Source organism: Ochotona curzoniae, unplaced genomic scaffold, assembly GCF_017591425.1.
Source record: "Ochotona curzoniae isolate NIBS_2020 unplaced genomic scaffold, NIBS_Ocur_1.0 scaffold_2587, whole genome shotgun sequence".
Taxonomy (NCBI): Eukaryota; Metazoa; Chordata; class Mammalia; order Lagomorpha; family Ochotonidae; genus Ochotona; species Ochotona curzoniae.
Window position 1 is genome coordinate 6,810,976 of NW_024467096.1, and position 21,318 is coordinate 6,832,293.

A 21,318-nucleotide genomic window follows, 5' to 3' on the forward strand; every position below is an offset into this window, starting at 1 on the left:
CACATCCTAGTCACAGGACTTTCAAATGCCAAGAAAGGATGGGAATTTGACTTAGTAGAACGAGTGTAATACAAGGCAAGTGGCAAGTCACCTGGGCTTCACACAAGAGAAGTCTTTAATCAGGCGCTTGGGAGAATCTCACTGACTCACTCCCTTGGTGTGACATGTAGCATGATAATGACCTTATAGGACATCCACATTACATGAAGACAGACTGTGGCCCAGTTGGTTGTGACACCAATGAGAGCACAGTTCAACTTTCCTGGTTCTCCAGCCAGGTTGGCTACCTGCTGCTTGTTGCTCAGACACTAAACCCTGCCTTCCTCACCTGCCCACCAGTGACCCTCCACAGCACAGTTTGTCCCTAGCGCTGGACTGCTCTGAAACTTCAGATGCCCAGGAAAGCAAGAGTTCTCCAAGAACAGGGGAGGTGGCGGGGGGGTTGGGGGGTTTCTATTCAACACAAGAGAGCTCTATGAGTTAGAAGCAAGTATAGTCTGAGAGGCTCTCTCTCTAGAGCTGAACCTATAGGTGTGGTCACAGATCCCAGTGAGGCCCGAGATGTGGTAAATAGTTCTCTGGTTGGTGAATGTGAACAGCTGACAGGTTGTACCAATCAAGGCTGGGAAGTTCACCAGGCCTGTTGAGTCAGTCTCTTGGGCATCCTCCAAGGCAGGGTTGCTAACGTGGATCTGGAACATACCCTGTGCTCTTCCATGTTCCTACTCTCCTGTCCTGAGATTGTTCTTCTGCCCTGCACGATGTCAGTATGTGTCTGCACCAACACTGCTCCCCCTGCACCCTTATCCCGGCCAGCACACCCGGAGAGGAGCTGCTGAAGACATTTCTGGCTTTCTCAACATCATAGAACTGGTTTTCCCTCCCATGGCCACTCCAGGTGAGGACAAAAGTGTCAATACCTACTTCATTACAGTGAAGCTGCTAAGACTTAGGGATGTGGAGGGCTTGCCCAGGACTCTGCTCAAAAGCCATTCTGATCCCTACTGTTCTCTGCTACCAAACCCCGCTGCAGTCCAGGCACCATGTGGGGTGGATCGAGGCCATGGTCTATATTCAGAAGTAGGCTTGTTGATTTTGCATTTACCCAAAATTGAAAACAGTATTTGCCAGATGTTTGAAAACATAGTGCAACTCATCTTGCTGGAATTTAAAAAGGGCATCTGACTGGAAAAAATAAACTAGAAAAATCCACATAGTAAAAAAAAAAGATGTTTTGGATTAAAATATTGCTTCCTCTGTCATTCTCTCTCCCTGTCTCCGTTGTACACAGACAATATATCCTTGTTCCTTCTTTCCAGGGCAGCTGTGAAGGAAATTGGCAGGGCGGGGGATGGACACCACATACCATCTTTGTGTTTCATACAGAGCTGGGCTTTTAGGCCAGCTCTCTGGACGCCAGGGGGTGTGGCATGCATGAGAATTAAGCACTAATGATCACGCTTATAAAACAACTCCGGAGCTGCCGGTCTCCATGAGAGGTATCTTGGGTTGGAAAAATCTGTGTGTGGACCCTGCCTTTATCTTGGGGAAAAGGTACGTACTATAGTTCATTTTTTTATTGCTTATAAATAATGCTTCAAACAGAGATGGTTGAACTTCTGTTGCTTCCATTTGGCTAAAAATAATAACAACCTCCTATTGAGGGCTTGAGAGGTAGCTTCACAAACTTGGTTTCATTTTGCTCCTAAAACTGACTAACAAGGTAGGTACTGCGAGTGCTGTTGTTCAGGTGAGAACAGCTATGGGAAGCTTCACAGACCTTGAGTCAGATCCACGTCAACACTGACTTACTTCCAAAATTTTCTGTGTACACTCTGCCTTCCCCCAAGCAAATGAAACAACGAGACAATTTTCCATGTCCCAGTACCACCCTAGAGGGGTTCTCAGGGAGTTGTCCAACTGTGCAGTGAAATGAAGTGCAGCCTAGAACTAATCGCGTGAATGGAAAACACATTTAATGATATGGCATAGAAATGCTTTCTTCCAAAGTTATGCTTCTTGTTAGAGTCAGGGGCTCAATAGGTTGTTTTGCTTTGTTTTTAAGCTCTGTTTCCCTGTGGCAACATATCTTATTTTGTTATGTGCAAGCTGCAAATTTAGTCCCGCTAGATTTGTGTCCTGCTTCTCCAGGACTCTTGGGAGACCTGAGCTTAAATCCTGGCTCTACAGTTTACCAGGAAGGGACCTGTGAAATTGTCTTTGCTAGGACAAACACAATGTCCCCGAGGAGCATTTCCAGGTCCGGTAGTGTGGAGATTCAGGGTGGGACACACTCTAAACTGGGAGGTCACAGCTTCTCTGGGAGGAAGCTCCATGACTGTAAGCAGAGGGAAGCTCATGCAGCGTGCCTGGTCCATGGTGGATGCACTGTTGCCAAAGTAGAATCGCTTTTTAACTATTTAATGTCCAATTTAAGGTGGTATTCATCTCCTTTTTAAAGTACTTAAAAATTCTCATTGGATAAAACCTTCCTATTGGTATCTGAAGCAACAAATGCAAGTGCATGCCATAATCTATATTTTACCCAAGGTCATGGGCATACCTTAATAAGATGCTTAGGAAGTGTAGGGCAAACCCCAAAGTGAAGGGGCATTAAGGAATGCCGTGGATGTTATCAACCCGTGTCTCACAAGGGGTTTTGTTTTCTTTTGTTTGATTTTAATGATTTACTTATTTATTGTTGGAAAGTTAGATTTACATAGAGAAGGAGACAGAAAGATCTTCCATCTGCTGCTTCATTCCCCAAGTGGCCACAATAGTTGGAGTCAGGAGCTTCCTCCATGTCTCCTACGTAGGTATAGGGTCTCAAGGCTTTGGGCCATCCTCTTCTGCTTTCCCAGGCCACAAGCAGGGAGCTGGAAGGGAAGTGGAGCAGCTGGAATTAGAATCCCATATGGGATCCCGGCGCAAGCAAGACAAGGATTTTAGCCACTAGGCTATTGTACTGGGCTCTCACAAGGGTTTTGACTGTCGGAATTTAACTTCTGTGACCTAGAGACATCTCTGGAATAGATACAAGCAATAGGAATTAGCCTTGTTCTGAAATCCTCCCACAGCACTAAAGAGTATGTGCCAGTCCACCAGGAACGCTTTGTCGCAAGTCATTTGTCAGAATCACATGTACTACTGCCTTTTGTTCTAGTTGTAACATGGTGATGCCAGACTCATCAGGTCACCAGAGCAGGTGTTTCTTGTTTTTTTTTTTTTTAAGATTTATTTTTATTAGAAAGACAGATATACAGAGAGGAGGACAGAGAGAAAGATCTTCCGTCTGATGACTCACTCTCCAAGTGACTGTAACGACTGGTGCTGTGCCAATCAAAAGCAGGAGCCCAGAGCCTCTTCCAGGTCTCCCACATGGGTGCAGGGTCCCAAGGCTTTGGGCCATCCTCCACTGCTTTCCCAGGCCACAAGCATGGGAGCAGGGATAGGAAGTGGGGCTCCTGGGATTAGAACTGGTGCCCATATGGGATCCCAGTGCCTACAGGTGAAGGCTTTAGCCACTAGGCCACTGCTCCAGGCCCAGCAGGTGTTTCGTGAATGGAGTTGTGTGTAGGAGATAACCTGCGGTCTGGGGTGCTACAGACAGGAAGCTGGCTAGGAGGCCCCTGTCGTGGCCTCAGTGTCTCCCTCTGCAACCTTGGAAGAAGTGTGGGGTTGGCTAGGTGCCCCCCCAAGGTCCTATCCACTTTGGAGATCCTGCAGTACAGACCTCAAGTTTGGTCCTCTGTGTAAGGCCTTGGTCTTGGACCTCCTGAGATAAGCTCCCAAGGTTCTGAATGTCTCTTGAAGACAAACACAGATTGTTATAAGTTTGGGTTGCAGTTCTATAAATCCATCACCCCAGGAAAGGTTAAAAGACAGGAGGTAGGCACGAATGGGGACAAGGAGCTCCCTGGAATAAGCAAGGTGGTCCCACTCTGACTTACCCGAGGTGGTGGGTGGAGGTAATTGCCCCCCACCCGCCCGCCCCAGCTGGTAGCTATCACACATTACATAACTGTTCTTTTGAACACCAGGCAACGAAGCCTCCAGAAGACAAGCTATTGATTATTAAAGTTATTTGGAGGTTTCAAGGCTCATAATGAAGCAGCTATAATTATTCCTGTTATGACACAGCCTTTTCAGTGCTCAGATCTGAGAACATTTTGCATGTGTTGACTCAGTCATCATCATCATGGCGAGAAAAGCAAGGAGCTGGAAATAGCTCATGGCACTCACAGGCAAAGCAGCCACAAGGACGGGAGCTGACTGCAGGCAAGCCAGAGGCGGCAGCAGGGAGAAGCCCCAGGAGTTCTAGGCTGGCCATCCCACAGGGCAGCCTTGGTCCCCGCTCATCGCCAGCCCACTGCCATTCCTCAGAGCTGGCCAACGCAGGTACAGGACCCTCTGGGTTGGCGTACTTGCTGCACCTTTATCTATCAGCTGATGGTCCTTTCCTGGTGGGACGTGTGATGTCTATGGAAAATGCCCTCTGTGGGACGGCAAAAGTGAATGGAGATTCAGGAAATGCAATGATACCATGGTTCTGCTTTCTGCAATGAGAATAGCTACTGCTCCCTGAATGCTCACTGTCTGATGCTGTGTGATGCACTCTGTCGGCTCTTGGAAGGCTCCTAGAGACTGACAAGTGTGCTGCTCCCACTTAGCAGACAAGGAGACTAAGGCACGAAGGGACCCAGTCACACCTATTATGCATCTCAGCCAGAACTGGGATCTATTTAGGGTCACCCTGCACACATACATCCTGCTCCCCGTTCTCAAGCCTACCCCTAGCTTTCCAAACAGCCCAGCAAGATGGAGGCTGGGGTGTACTGGGGGAGAAGTGGAAGACCTTTTCCTTCAGAAGTTGCAAGATGTTACAGTTGTGCATGCTTCTGTGTGTTACCCTTGCTCCCGTCAGCCTGTGGCAGGGCCACCCTCGCCCCCTTTGCCTGCCCCTTGCCCACGCTGTTCCTGTTGTTTTTCTGAGCCTGACAGTCCAAGGTCCTCAAGTCTGAATCTCAGGAGATCCAGGCCCATGGGGGGTAAGAGGGCACGGAATCAAGTCCAAGATCGCTCTGAAACCTCACAGAGGGTGCTGGAAGAACAGGCTTGACACGAGGGACTCCATATTGAGCTGGGCTCCAGCTTAGGTGAGGTACCACCCCCTTGTCCTTCTTCAGTGACTTGTGAGATTGTAATCCATTTGAGAAAACCACTTCCTGTTTGGTAAGGATGCACGAATTCCTAGCTAGGCTGATTAAGCATGACCAGGAGAAAAATGGTTTTGACCTGATACAGCAACAAAGCATCAAGTTTGCAACATTTTTCATCCCTAATGTAGTTCTGCATTAGCTCACTCCTCCTGGGGCCCTCTCAATTTGTGTTTTTTGATTTGTTTTGTTTGCTTTTATAAATCCCACTGTTGTGTAATTTGATATTGAAAGATATTTAGGGCATGAGCCCATTTTCCACCTGCGACCATAAAGGACTTTCAAATATTTATCAGGGGGTGTTGCTCCTATATATTGGCTTGCCTGGATACAACAGCACCTTAGGGGAGGCCAGGCAGTGGCACTAGCAATAAGTGTCCCCTGAGAGGGAGGGATCTCCATCGTGGAGAGGGTGGGCTGAGTGCATGGGGACCTGGGGCTGGGTATCCACAGAGGGGTCAGAACCATTCCATCTTCTTTGTTTCCGCAGCTCCAGGTTCCCAGTGCTCTGCCCAGCCCTCAAATGGCGCCAATGCTCCTGCTGCTGCTCCCCTCCTTGGCCGGCCTGTTTGCCCTGGCAGAGGGGCAGGCATTCCACATGGGGAAGTGTCCAAACCCTCCGGTGCAGGAGAATTTTGATGTGCACAAGGTGAGGTGAGAGGTTACCCTGTCTGTTCTACCATCACAAGTATCCTGCGAGGCTCACTGATACAGTTCTCTCTGATCTCCCAGCAAGCCTGGGGACCCCTGTTTACCTTGCTTGGGGTCTCCAGACCCGGAGGTGAGGACCAAGGGCAAGAGGATATGTGCCAAGTGACCTGGGCAGGAGCCAGCCAGGCAGGTGGGAAAGTGAGAGGGCACGACTGGGACGCAATAAGGGGATGCGAACTAGCAGTGCATGTGGTCTGGGTTGGAACTTGGGGAGATCTGCAGGACACACAAGTAAAGCCCTTGAGGCGCCAGCTGGCCTGGGGACTCCTGTGCACCGGCCAGGCCCGGGCTGAGCTTGGGAAGTAAGCCTGTAGCCTGTGGGAATTGGGTACAGTGGAGGAGGTGAACTTGCAAGCCTACACCACCCAAATACAGAGAAGCCAATGGCCCTCCTTCTGCAGGAAGGACAGCCAGCCAACCGGCGTGGGGTGCAAGAAGAGACTTCCCAGGCTTGCAGAGTGCCCCAGCACTGCTCTGACAAGACCCTAGCTAAGGCCAGCACCACCCTCCCTCACCCCTCTGGAGTCGGGGCTTTGCTGCACCTGCCCTAAAAATGATCCATATAACCAGCTCTCCCCAAAACAGCTGTTCTTCCTGGGATTGGGAGGGAGGAAAAGGAGGAGGCAGCAGACAGGGGCAGGTATTTGGCATCACTCAGGGTTACTGCCTCAGCTGCCTGAGGCCTGGGGTCTTACCTTAAAGACATTTTCTCCTAACTAGAAGGATTCCTCTGTGTGTGGATGTGGAGGGGGGAGGGTTGTCAAGGTTTATTTTTAGGCATTTGAAAGGTAGAATGAGAAAGAGAGAGCGAGATCAATCTTCTGTCCCCTGGGTTATACTCCAAATGCTTACAACAGCTGGTGCTGGGCCAGGCTGAAGCCAGGAGCCAGGAACTCCATCCAGGTCTCTCAGGCATGTGGCAGAGGTCCAAGTACTTGATGCCATCACCGGCTGGCCCTGAGGTCCAGTCACTACTCCTCGCAGAGCACATGGGACATTACAGGAAAGATCAGGGAACATGGGTCACATTTTACTTTTAGGGTAAAACTTCCAAACACTTTGGAAATTATAATTGATCTGCATTTACAAAAGTCCCTTGAGAACCAAAGCAAGATTTTTAAAATAGCACGTGCCACTATTGTGGTTCAGTGGGTTATTAAGCTGGAGTTTGTGATGTCAGCACGCAGTATGGGAGTGCTGGCCCAGGTCCCAACTAGTTGACTTCCAACTTACGTGGCAAGGACAGCAGCAGAAAGCAGCCCAGTTGCTGGGGTCCCAACTTTGACCTGGCCTAGATCCAGTTGTTTGTGGCCATTCTCTCTGTCACTCTGCCTTTCAAATAGAGAATAATAAATTAATAATAGAAGAAATGAATCTTAAGTAAAAGCTTTATCAAAATGTGGTTCATACACTGTATCATTGCCATATTTAAAGTGGTTTCTCATTTTTAGTGGTTTTTAGCAGTCACAATTGTGCAAACATTACACAATTTTTTAAAAAGATTTATTTATTATTATTGAAAAGACAGATATACAGAGAGGAAGAGAGACAGAGAGAAAGATCTTCTGTCCAATGATTCACTCCCCAAGCGGCCGCAACAGCCAAAGTTGCGTCAATCCGAAGCCAGGAGCCAGGAGTCTTCCATGGCTCCCATACGGACGCAGGGTCCCAAGGCTTTGGGTGGTCCTCCACTAGTTTCCCAGGCCACAAGCAGGGAGCTGGATGGGAAGTGGGGCTGCCGGGATTAGAACCTGTGCCCATATGGGATCCCAGCGCTTGCAAGGCGAGGACTTTAGCCACCGGGTCCACCACAATCAATTTTCACACATTTTTATCACCTCACGAAGAGAAGAAAACCTACACCATTAACAGCTACTGGCTTCCAGCCCTAAGCAATCAATCCTCTCCTTTCCATTTCCATGAACTTGGCCTTTTGTGTCCAGCTTCTTGGACTGAACATAATACTTTAAGGTCTGTCCATGTTAAATATACCTCAGCATTCTATGCCATTTTAAGGCCAAACAATGATCTACTGGATGGATTCTGCTGTTTTATTCATCTTTTGTGTTGTTATCACTTTTTTAGTGTTAGGGCTAATACTGTTGCTATGAATGTTTATGTTCAAATTTTTGTAGAAAGTGGTGACAAACCTTTTCAGTTCTCCTGATGATACAGAGACGAGTGGAATTGCTGAAGTTATAACTCCATTTTTATCCCTTTGAGAAACTGCTAGACTTTACCAGTGTGCACCAGTTTACATTCCTACCAGCAGTACAATTCCAATTTCTCCATATCTTTGTGTCTAGCCATTGTTATTGCTGTCTTTTTGTTTATAACCAATTTTAGTGGATGTGAAGTGGTGCCTCCTTGTGGTTTTGGTTTGCATTTCTATAATGGTGACAAGTGTTAAAACATCTTTTAATATGCTTATTGACTACGTGTATGTTTTCCATTCAAATCCTTGGCCCATCTTTTTTCACTTAAAAAAAAAAAAAGCTATTTTAATTATTTGAAAGGTGAAGTTACAGAAAGGAAGAGAGAGATTGTCTATTTGCTAGTCCATTCCCCAAATGGCTGCGATGGCCCAGGCTGGGTCAGGATGAAGCCAAGGACTCCATTCAGTTCTCTCACGTGATGAGTGGTAGGGGAGTCCATATAAATGGGCCTTCTTTTTCTGCTTTTGTGGGCCCACAGGCAGAGAACTCATTTGGAAGTAGAATGGCCAAGACTCAAATTAACAATAGCTTAACCCACTACACCCCAGCACTGGCTCCCTTTGCTCATCTTTTAATTGGGCAACTTATCTTTATAACAGAAATGTGGCAGTTCTTTATATTCTGGATTTCTCTGGCACTCAGTATGGGATGCCCAAGCCACAAGCAGCAGCATATTCTGTTGGTTGCATCACAGCACTGGCATATTCTAGTGGTTTTCATTGAGAGTTGTGTCTTAGTAAATGAGTGAGAAACGTGTGGTCGGAAACATGGCTGCGTCTTTGTGACTAAAGCAACCCTATCCCTGTTTGCTCGCTCTCTTAAACGCCTCTTTTAAAAAGAAAATTATTCATTTTTACTGGAAATGCAGATTTACAGAAAGAAAGATCTTCCAGCCACTGGTTCACTCCCCAAGTAGCTGCAAAAGACTAGAGCTGGGCTGATCCGAAGCCAGGAGCCAGGAGCCTCTTCCAGGTCTCCCAAGCAAGTACAGGATCCCAAGGCTTTGGGCCATCATCTACTGCTTTCCCAGGCCACAAGCAGGGAGCTGGAAGAGAAATGGAGCAGGCAGGAAATGAACTGGTGCCCATATGGGATCCCGGTATATGCAAGGGGAAGATTCAGCCACTAGGCTATTGAACCAGGTCCCTCAAATACCTCTTTTAAAGAGGATACCTACTGATCGCCACACACTAGCCCACACCGAAGCTATGGATGGGGGCCTCTTTGGCAGTGTTGGGTACCATTGCCTGACTGAGTGTTGGAGTTGTGGAGTGGTCACATTTGGCAGGATCAAGACATTATCCAGCACGCAAGAGAACTTGGGCTGGGGGTAGACTCTGTGGGGTTGTGTGGGCCCAACCCTTTGGAATACAAGTCCCCCGGGTTAGCTCGCAAGCTGGGGTTGCAATGGTCAAAGCTAGATGTGACCACGCCACCTGCCCTCACTCATGGGTAAAGGAATCCACAATAGTCAGGGTAGGTCAAGGCAGCAGCACCCAAATGTGCATCTTTAAACAGGATGTGGGGTGGGCCGGGCTGCCAATGGAAGGGGGCAGAGTGGGCAGGGCTGAACAAACCTTAACTCACAAGAAACAACAGAAATCAGGTTGGAGCACAGCTCATGCCATGTAGGTCCTTGCACATACTGATCTGCGTGAGGCAGAGGCACTAAGCCACAGCATTCAAGGGGCCAGGACAACTGAGGGGCTCTGCCAAGCGGAGACAGAACAACCACCGGCCTACACCTGCTCTATGGCAGGGAAGAGGCCCGGTTGGGGAAATAACAGGACACCCTAGCTGGGTTGAGTTTCCCACCAAGGAACGCATGGGCTGGAACTGAGGCTGCATTCTGATCAGGATACGATTGTAATCTCAAGTGTGGACAAGTGTGGCACAAGTGTGGACTGGGACAGGAAGCACCAAGCCAGGCCAGATTCCAACACCATCTGGTGCTCTGGAGGACCGGGGAGAGATGTGTGACGGACTAGGCTAGGTCTCAGCCCTTACTGAACCATGTGTGAGCTGTGTGGGGCTATGGAAGAGCCATGGCTGGGTTGAAATATCCAACAACAAGAACCAGCTTGGGTCAAAGGCCAGTCAGGAAAAGCCACTGTTCCACCTAGGATAGGAGGCGAACTGAGTAGTGCTGGCTCATGGACCCATTGGTATGCGCGAAAACTGGCATTGGGAGAGGTTCTGGTGGAGGATGGGCAACTTCTCTGGCAGGACACAGTCCCATGCAGGTAAGCGCAAGAAGCACAATAGGGAACAACTCAGAACAGACAGTGAAAATTACCCACTGGCATACACATGGCATGGGTTGGGGACAGACCAGCCTGAATCTGTTCACATTACCTTCTGGTGAATTCGAGCACCAGAACAGAGTGTGGGTCGAGCCAGGTTCGGTTGCAACACATACCAGTACACAACAAGTAATGCCAAGGTGAGATGAGCCGTACCAGATGTGGCTGCAGCTCACAAACAGCACATGTGACAATCGGGGCGGAGGCAAAGCCAACAGGGGAACGTGGGCACCCCTGCTGGATAACTACTTCCATTGGAAAGTGTGAATACGGATGGGGGCAGTTCAGACTAGGCAGGGCTATAGCACCTGTGGGCCTCACGGTGAGCTGACTGTTCTGACTTGTGCGAGTTAAAATTAGAGTGGGTTGAGGGGTGTTTGGGCTTAGCCACAGCATTAGTTGGCAGAGGCTGGTACTGGGAGCTAATTCTGTCAAGTCAAATACCAAAACCACCTGGAGACTGCATACTCTGGGAGTGGGTGTGGCCTAGTAGGGAAATAGTGGGCACCTCCCTCAGGGTTACCACTCTCACTGGACAGCACGAAACCCAGGCTAGGAGCAGGGGGGGCTAGACAGAAAGGCACCTGCCAGTGGGTGTATGGGCTGGATAATAGGTTGGTTGGGTTGAACCAGGCTTCAATGTCCATTGACGTGTGTGAGAGCTAAATGGGATGTGGGACAGACTGGACAAGCCTGCGGTGCATACTGGCAAGCATGGGAACCAGGGCAGAACTGGTAGAGGTTTTGGGGAGTCGCCCCAACTTGGCTGCAGCTCTAACTGGTTTGCATGAAGACCGAGTATGAAGTGGGTAGAATCGAGCTGGACTACAACACCCATTGGTTCACAAGGAAGACAGGGCTGGAAGCCGAACGGACCCAGCAATCGCAACGACCAGCATATGCATAAGCTGATTGGTGTGACGAACAGTGTTGGAGTATGTACTAGCAAACTCACTCAAGAATCAGATCTGGGATCAACTCAGATGAAGTTTCTTTGGATATTTCTCCAACTGAACAGCTGATCTTGGAACCCCAACCATCAAGAGACTGTCAGCCAGTGGACTCTGAATAGATTTCATTGCGGTTGGGACGGTGACATTGGCAGCAATCCAGAACTGATGAACTATCAAAACTGTTTGAGCAGGACCTTTGGAGAGTGCCTCATGTTGGGGATCGGGGATGGGTGGGAGGTAGGGTAGGGCTTTTCCCTTTGTTACTTCCCTAGCCCCAGATACAGGGCAAAATGATTATATTAGTGTGGAAACAATGATATTACCCACTTTCACCCTGTAGCCCGTGACCCTTTGTACCCTAATAAACTAAGATTATTAAAAAAAAAAAAAAGAGGATACCTGCAACTCCATTGTCTGACTATACCAGCATTCATTTGCCCAGGTCCCTCCTGATCTTACTTAGTTGGGTTTCAGTCTTCTGTTGTTACCGACAGTCCTATAACATATCACCTGATCCTGCATCATTTCATTTGTCAAGAGGTAACATTCTCAGAAGTAGAATTTCTGGGACACACAGTCTGGATTTTCTATCTTGCTAGATGCTAACAAGCTGCCTTTTTCAGACATTGTAAATTGGTCTCTATGGGAGGAGTGCATGGAAGGAGGCCTGAGTATGTCCTTCTGCTTGCCCCTCTGCACAGTTGCAGCCTTAGGAATTGAATGTGGTACTCAACCCATACTCATACATCTGATTTATTTATTGGCCATGAACTTGGCATGGTGCTCAGTGAATGCCAGGAAGGAAGCCTTACAAGCTGCCCCTGGTTTCCCCAGGGAAGCCCTGCTTCTCATATATCACAATGGGGAAGAGGCTATAGGTTCCCGGCCAACACAAGGCTAGCTCTGCCTATTGTTGTCTCTGCAGTATCTTGGAAAATGGTATGAAATTGAGAAGATCCCCGTGAGCTTTGAGAAGGGAAACTGCATCCAAGCCAACTACTCGCTAATGGAGAGCGGAAACATCAAAGTGCTGAATCAGGAACTGAGGTGAGTGGCTGTACCCGTGGCCCAGAGCCAGGCACAGAGTGTGGAGCATGGAGCATGGAGCCCAGCGCATCTGCTGGGTCCCCACAGCTGCTCACTGCAGGCACCAAAAACGAGACAGGGCAGTGGGGCTCTAGACACTCATTCCTGCACTCATTTGTTGGGCACTTTTTGCCTACCAGACCCGGTGAGTCATACAGGGGCACTCCACGGTGGCCCATCCTGGCGGTTCCCTGCCAACAATACAGTTAGTTACTCTGTTAGCTAAGGACTTTAGGGAGTCCCTTGTTGTGACCTTAAACCAAGACAGAAGTTCCTTCTGTACCAATGACTGTTAGGGGGTACCTGGCCTTGCCAGAGGCTTCTGGAAACTGGAAGCTCATTGCCTTTCACAGTAGGTGACCTCATTTCCAGGTGGCCTCACCTCTGCTTTTCCAAGCAATAACCCAATAGGTACATGTTACGGTGTCCTGGAGAACTACATGTTTCCATTACTGAGGGCTTCCAATGTTAACACATAAGTCAAAGATTACACACGGACAAGCAAACCCATGCTCTTCTTTTTTGATGAAGTTTATGTAAAAGATTAGGAAATCACGGACACACCTGGGCTAGAGGGGGCGAGGAGGCAAGAGGTGGGAAAGAGATGTTTCTGCTCTAATCTTGTAAACAGAAACTTTCCAAAAGCCTGGAAAGAACCCCTTCCTCCTTCCCTTTCATCAACAAAGATAACAGCAACATAACCCGCCTTTAAGTTGGCAAGGGACCTCTCCATCTGCACCACTCCACCACGCACACCTGTGTGTGTATGTATGCATATGTGTGTGTGTGAGCCAATACATATTGATTTAACCCTTGCACCCTGTGGCAGGTGTTATTACTAACTCTGATTTTGTAGACTAAGACACTGAGATAAATAGAGGTAAAATAATTTGCCCAGCAGTCACACAGCTTGGAAGGAATGACAGATGAGGTTCAGACCCAGGTAGAAGTAAAAGAAAGAAATCAAATGGAAAGAAGCCTGGAGTCGAAAATTGTCCTTCCTGTTCCCTACAGTGTGTGAGAATGGTGTTCAACTCCCTGAGATACCGACTAGCATGTCTGGGTTGGGAGAGGCCCTTTGCCACCACCATTCCCTCTGGAGCCTTCCTGTGAGCCAAAACCCAGCAGGGGATACCTGACCCTCCAGTAACTGACAAAGTCAAACAAAGACCTTGTAGATCCCTAGAAAAATACCCAGCTGCGTTCAGAACCCCAGGGAATCTGTGCGGGTCCAGACAGATTGCAGGGGAGTTTCAAGAGCCAAGCCAATACAACCCCACTGCAGAGGCTGCCCCATTCCAACAGTCAGTGTGACACGATGGCACAAACCCTGAAGCCCCTGAAACTCCCACCCCACTCCCACCTGCTTATGGGAGGCAGAGCAGGAATGTTGTTTCATGTCTCTCAAGTATTAGGTTGCCCCACCTCTAAGGTTACTCCAGTTTTGGACCCAGGGGCACATGGAAAACAAGTTTGTCAGTTCAGGAACATGGCACCATTTGTGCTTGCTTCTAGAGGGGTTGCAGAAGGAGCGGAGAACACGGCAGGGGCTCTGAGGTGGAGCATAGCATTGTGCAGGATCACAATCTGAACCCAGCTGGGCATTTCTCATCTATAAAATGGTGATGATAATAGACTCCACCTCCACAGAGCCCTTTGAGTGTTAAACAAGGTAGCACATGGGAAGCTCTTAGCAAAGCAGGGTTTGCTGTGTAATAATCACTTAGTAAGTGTTAGCTGTTACTGTTAACCTCCTGCTGTCCATGAAGATAAAAATGTGTCTTCCCCATTAACAAGGCATGTGATCAGAGATGGAGACCGAAAATTGCTCTAGAGAACAATGCAAGTGATGGTCGGTGAGGTGAGAAAGAGGAGAGGGCAGGATCTGAATTGTGGCCAAGTTACTGTGTGGAGAAGGAGACAGCCCATCTTACCCAGATGTCTGAATTGCAGGTGAAATTGTAAAGCATGGTCCCAGGTGACCTGGTAATTGACCAAAGATGCAGCTAGGACAGGAGCGTTCAGCCTCCCTCAGCCTCCCTGTTAGTTCTTTCATGTAGCTAAGTTCTCTTTTGGATAAGTTTGCCACAATAAGCCAAAATATCAGACGCAGCAAGGCACCTAGGAGGTATTTTATTCCAGCAGGCTAGGGGCAGAAAGGAGTTGCAAGGGTGGTGGACGGGGACAAAATGAAGGAGGACAGTGGAAGAGCAGGGCAGGGGAAGTGGCGATACACCAAGGAGAGAGAGACACTCAGACCGGAATGTGCCTTTTTTGTGGCCAGGCGCAGGCATCACAGGGCCATGCGGGATTGGTGGATAAGATTGTCGGAGCTGCAGGGAATTGGTAGGTGGGCAGGCTTTAGGAGAGGGTTGTTGAGTACAGCACCATGACCTTACAGAGGATTGGTGGGAACAGGGTTACAAAGTTACAGCTAGCTGATTGGCAGACCACAAAATTTGAACCTGAATGACACGTAAATCTCAAGGACACTGAGACCTAGAGGAAGCAGGCATTTAAAATTGTACTAAGTCCCAAATGGTGAGGGTCTCCAGGGCAAATGTTTGAGTCACTCCTCACACTCCTGCCCCTGTTGCTGATGGTTCCTAGAGGGTCCACTACCCCTAACCCTCCACACCAAACCAACCTCACAACTTTCTAGCACATACAATCTCTCCAGTACCTGTTTGCCTGTTCCATTTGAGGATTGATGGGTAGGCAGCTCCTCTGTAAACTTCCTAGGAAGAGCATCACATCCCAATACCTAAGCACCGCCCCCCTTCACTGGCCCCTTTTCCAGACCTTTCTCCTGGGTTTATGGGATGGGGAGACTTATTCTGAAATGGACTAGGTCTCTTTGAAAGGGTATAAATACTTCCTCCAATCTAAGCCTCACTCTGAAGGCATATCACCATTTCATATACCACTAAGAAAGAAGACCGAATGTGAGATGTGCATTTCTCTACATGTCCCTGACATCTAGGTGCACCTAACAATCGCTGCAATAATCCTTCACACCCTGTTTTTACCAGGCCTGTGTCGAACCCTCCTGCACTGAGATGCTTGCATACCTAAAAGGAGCTTCCATGTTCAAGCCCCATGTTGGGGCAGATGATGTCACTGAGGCCCAAAAGAGGGAAAACTTTTGTCTCTCCAGACTTTATTTTGCATTATTTTTGCTGTTAACATCAGTCTTTATTCCTTTGGGCTCCTCATTTTTAAAAAATGTTTGCTGATTTATTCAAAGGGGGCAGAAGAAGTGAAGGGGAACCAGTATTGTGGTACAGTAAGTTAAGCTGTCACTTGCAAAGCTGGCATCTTCTGTGAGAGTGTTGGTTCAAGTTCCAGCTACTCATGTTCAATCCAACTTCCTGCTAATGCACCTGAGAAGGCAGTGCAGGATGGCCTAAGTACCTGCACCCCCACCACCCATGTGGGAGAGCAGGATAGCGTCCTTGGCTCCTGGCTTCTGCCTCACCCAGCTCTGGCTATTGCAGCCATTTGAGGCAGGGATGGGCAACCTTTTTCTGCCAAGAGTCATTTAGATATTCACAACATTGTTTCCAGGCCATACCAAATTATCAACTTAAAAATTGAAATTTGACTCCTGCCTGAGGTTGCCTTGGTAGAATCAAGGTAAATGCTTTTGTAAGACTTACACATGTCAGATTCACCGACCACCAGGGAAAGAAAATTGTCAGCCAACTGTTGAAAAAACGGCCTTTACTGAGGGGAAGTCCGTTTTCAGGTGTTTCCTCCACGCAACAGAGGCAGGGAGGAAGAGGGGAGCTGCGGGAAGGAAAAGGCGTGCAAGGGAGCGTGCAGGACATGGAAGCTGCAGCAGGTCCTGCTCTGGTCCTTATTAGGTTAGGAAATGCTGGCCTGAGTTCTTCACTGGTCCATCAGGGCTCCGCTGCCCTGGTGATGCGCCGGATCTCTACCGCCCTTCAGGATCCGGCCTGAGATCCTGAGGTTTGGGTCTGATGCAAACTCCGCCCTCCTCCATAATCGCGGTGACCATCAATACAACCTGCAGGCTGGACCCCACTCTCTCTCCACCCCCAGGACTGGGCAGTGAGCCAGCGGCCAAAAGTTCTTTCTGGCTTGCATTCTGTGTCATTTTGCCTTTCAAATAGAGAGTGATAGTTCACATTTACTGATTCAAATGCCCACAGCAGTCATGGCTGGGCTGGACCAAAGACAGGGCCAGGAACTCAATCCAAGTTTCCCACTCAGTGGCAGGAACTCAATTACCTGAGCCATTACCACTGCCTCCCAGGGCCTACATTGGTGGAAAGTTGCAGTCAGGACCCAGAGTTGGGTATCAACTCCAGGTACTTCAGTGGAGGTTTAACCACTAACTAAACAGTCACCTCCCTTCTCATTTTTTTTTAAGTAAATTTTTTTCATGTGTTGAGTTATTTACTTTCTCATTGGAGCCTGGGAGGAAGAAATGACTTTTTAGGTCATGGCCATCAAAAGATACAACATTGTAGGGCAAGGGTTTCACATTTCATGCAATCCTGGAGCATTTGCTGCTTGTACCCTGCAACTCTTCCTCCATCTAGGTTTCAGGGTCAGTCATTAAGCAAAGAGCAGAGTCTGGTCTACCTTAGAGAGCCTCCCCCACCAGAAGTCACAATGTTGGCTGCCATAGTCCCTAATGTCTTGTTTCTCACATATCCAACATAGTGCAGAACACTTCACCTCTTGTCAACGAGACATCTGGAGATGTCTCCCTACCAACAGGCAGTTCTCCAGAAGAAATCATTGGGGATGCTCTTACTCAGTTCTGACCCTATCCACCTGCAGATAGTGTCAGGCCTACAAGTTAAGGATTTAGTGTCCTTAAGATTATCTTCCCTTCAAAAAAAGCCAATTGCAACCCCTAGACTATGACCAGTGTTTTTGTCAGATCATCTATAAACTGAAGTTCCCATCACCCCTTCCTGGAGTTCAGCCAATGTTCTAAAGCAACTCAGAGAAGGCTTACATTTTCCCAATTATTGTAAAATATATTACAGAGGATTTGGATGGAGGAGATGCTCAGGGGAAAGTGTGTGGGAAGGGGCTTCTACATCCTACTTAGGCACACCACACCCTCCTGCTGCTTCCACACATTCAGCAGTCCAGAAGCACTTCAACTCCTATCCTTTGGGGTTTTTGTGAAGGCTTTAGGATGTAAGGCAATGGCTAATTAAATCATTGGTGACTGGTGACCAACTAACCTTCTTTCCCTTCCCTAGAGATTGGAAATGGAGCTCAAAGTCCCAGCCCTCGGCTACTTCCTGGAGCTATGAAGGGGTCCCCAACCACACCAGTCATCCCATTGTCGTAGAAGACACACTCATCACTCTGAACATTCTGGGAGTTTTAGGAATTGTGTGGCAGGAACTAGGAGCAGAGACTAAGTCAATCAGTATTTATAATACTACTATGTCCCACACTGATTTTCGGCTTTCCAGGATTCCAGGTTAATTTTTCTCTTTGTTGTTGCTTTTTTTTTTAAACTCATCGTAGAACCGATGGAACTGTGAATCAAATTGAAGGCCAAGCCACCCAGAATAACCCCTTGGAGCCTGCCAAGTTGGGAGTGAAGTTTTTCAAGTGTGAGTATCCACTCCCGTCATGAGGTTTTAATGACAGAAGCCAAACCAACTGAGCTAGAGCTGGAGGTTGAACGTATCTGGAATGATTCAACACAGTGGTCAGTTGTTGAGCACCTCCAGCCTTCCTCCCACCAGGTGAGGCATTTCTGGGAATGCCACAAATGAGCACGGCAGAGCCAGCCTGTCCTTAGGAATCATATACCCCAGTGTGGCCACTGGCCAGGAGATTTACTATAAAACTATAGTCAGTGTTTGGGGCACAAATGGAAGGACATGGGCATGAGTCATCAGAGACTCCATCCAGTCTGTTTTCCCAGTAGAAACGGAGGGTCCCCGAGCTGGTAGAACACATGACATGCAAAAACCTAGAGGCAAGAGATGATGAGGTCAAAGGTTAGTGTGAGTGCTGGCTCTGCCACTGTCTGTTCACTGTGTTGGAGACTCTAAGAGAGACTTTATAACAGGTATTGAACCTCTGAGTTCTGGGCTGACCAAGGAACGGACACTGGCAACAGAGAAAGTACCAAATCTTACTTCCAAGGCTAATGCAGACACACTAGCAGATTTAGCTTGGAGTGTGAGATTTTTTTAATGATGGAAGTGCTGGGGAGCCCTTCTCCCCAACTGCAGGAATGACACTGAAGTCACCAACTGTGAGAGCAATCCCTTCCAGCTCCTCCCACTGCCACTCCACTCTTGTATTCCAAGAGGAGAGAAAGGCATAAGAAAAGGGCTGGAAAAAGTCGTGGTACGTGAGAGTGTGGTGTGGAGTAGACTAGGGAGAGCCTGGAATGCCATGTTGGCTTGCAAGTCCTTTGTAAGCCAAAAGAGACTCACATTTTATAATAAAGAAAGAGATGGAAGCTTTTCATACTAAGAGGAAACATCTGTGGGTATTTGCTTTTGAGAGATAGACCTTGTGAGAGGAAACAGATGCCTGGAATGTGCAGGAGGGCCAGAGCGTGGCTGCTGGAAGAGGTGGAAGACATATTCATCCAGGATCACTCACTCCGCTGAGAATGCACAAAGCAATTTTAGATTTCAGAGAAGAGATTAGTGATGGGTAACAGCTCACTCTCGCTCTCTCTTCCCATCTCTCTCTCTGTCTCTCAGTGAGTGAGGCAGGCAGGCAGGCTACCAGCAGGGCCATAAAGGTGAGCCAGCCATTCCACTCGGTGTCGGCATCCATCCAGACTGCTGCCAGGCATTTTTCTCTTTCCCTATTTATAGAGTCAGAGGTAGAAAGGCCCATAGTAGCTGGTTATCCGAGCCAGCCCTCTTGTGTTGTCCTGTAAACCAGCTGGGTGTCAAGAACCCAGCCAAGCTCCAACCACTCACTCATTGCCTACTGTCTCCAGTGGCTTCTCACATCACCCACAGTGCTGAGTTCTGCTTTTGATTTGACAAACATAAGGATTATTTTTGAGTGGAGGAGGTGGGAGGCTTAAAAGCTGGGAAAGAAAATCACTACAGATTGCATATGTGCCCAAAATCTCTCTCATGCCTAGGAGATCGACTCATAGCTTTCTCCTACCTAGGTGCAATTTCCACTGAAGGCTGGGCTGTGGGTTTTCCTTAGCTTGAACCTTAGCTGAGGAGGTCAAGCTCACAGGATTTAGACTCAAATAGAGAAGATAAATCCTCCATCTTATCTCAAGGACCCCGTTAATCTTGGCTTTTAATACATTACAGATGTTGGTCAATGGATGTTTGCAGGAACATCCATTGTTCCTGCACTCATAACTTGCTGTAACTGGCTTGCCCTGTTCTCAAAAATGGAAGGATTTTCAAAGATCATTCAGAAAGACAGAAACAAGAACCAAAAGTTTAGCTTCTGCCTCCTTCATGATGCAGGTCCTAAAAGAAGTGGAGTAGTAGAGATTCAGAAGTCTTGCCACACTCACTGGCCTTACATTTTCACTCTTCTTCACTTGGTGATGCCCTTGTGGGCACAAGTGCTGAGTGGGGTCTGTCAGTCCAAGAGTTCAGCCAAACTCGCAGTTATCCAAGGAAAACCCCTGCTACAAAGGACAAGGACCATAACAATGGTTCTTAACTTGGGTTGCCTCTTAACGTCACTGCTGAACCTTCAAAAGCATCAACTATCTCCCTATCCACATCAGGAAAGATAGATTCAGTATCTTTCAAACTCCTTGTACATGTCTGAGTTGGGTCTATAAGAAAGAGAACTTCCAGAGATCTGAAGACAGGGTTTCTCTCTTGCCCTGGGCTCTCCTAATGCTGCCATTCTCCTTTTCTCAGTGATGCCAACGGCCCCATACTGGGTCCTGGCCACCGACTATGAGAATTATGCCCTCGTGTACTCCTGTACCACGATCATCTGGCTTTTCCACATAGATTATGTTTGGATCCTGGGCAGAAACCGTTCTCTCCCTCCAGAAACAGTGGCCCATCTGAAAGAAATCCTGACTGCCAATAACATCAGCACTAAGAAGATGACTGTCACCGATCAAATGAACTGCCCTGAGTTCAAGTAGCAAGGCTCAAAGAAGAGGCTGCACCTGTTCCACGTCACTTCTGCTTTGCTTTCCCCCATGCCACTCTACCCTTCCTAACAACAGACCAACGGTCCAGATAAACCGTTGCAATTACTAGAAGGGAGGTTTAACAGCAATGGAGCCAATGGGGGGGAATTCAAGAAAGCTTGGCTCAAATTCAGCCATGCCCCACCTTGTTATCTTGCTGGCCTTACAATAAACTTGTTGCTGACCTGCTGTGCTCACGTACACTCTGAGTTGCATCAATTATTGTGAGTTGCACATTGTAAGCTTTATTTATAAATCCTTAACCAGGTGTGCTGGGAAAGCACTAAAGCACTGACTTGTGCTAGGGTAAGGATAACAGTCCTATTCCTGGAAGATCAAAACCAACAGCAAAGACATATTCTGGGTGCCCTGAGCCTGGGTGCCCATGCTGTACTAGATTCCCCTTTAGCAGGAGGTATTTGGGGTTTTGGAGTCTTTGTTGGGCAGTTTTCCTTGAAGAAGTTTTTACTTTATTTTCAGGAGGTTGTCACAGTCTTTGTGTGGCAGAGACAATCTGGAACCATTGAGACTGTTGTTAAGACAATGATTTCTTCTTATTCCGATGGGGGAGGGTGTTTGCTTTGATTCAACTGACATTTACTGAGACCCAACTGCATTCTAGATATTGAAATTTTTTCCATGTCCTCTGCTGTTCTCCCCGGTTCTCACAGACTGGAG

At 48.0% G+C, this 21,318-nt stretch overlaps 1 protein-coding gene across 1 annotated transcript; it reads left to right on the plus strand.

Annotated features, from left to right (window-relative positions):
- Positions 1-1,411: 1,411 nt before the first annotated feature.
- On the plus strand, positions 1,412-20,838 carry APOD (apolipoprotein D). The gene is made up of 5 exons (XM_041002843.1): positions 1,412-1,554; positions 5,707-5,865; positions 12,325-12,446; positions 18,006-18,094; positions 20,357-20,838. The coding sequence occupies exons 2-5, from the start codon at positions 5,740-5,742 to the stop codon at positions 20,590-20,592; spliced, it is 573 nt and encodes a 190-aa protein (XP_040858777.1). The 5' UTR covers positions 1,412-1,554; positions 5,707-5,739; the 3' UTR covers positions 20,593-20,838.
- The last annotated feature ends 480 nt before the right edge of the window (positions 20,839-21,318 follow it).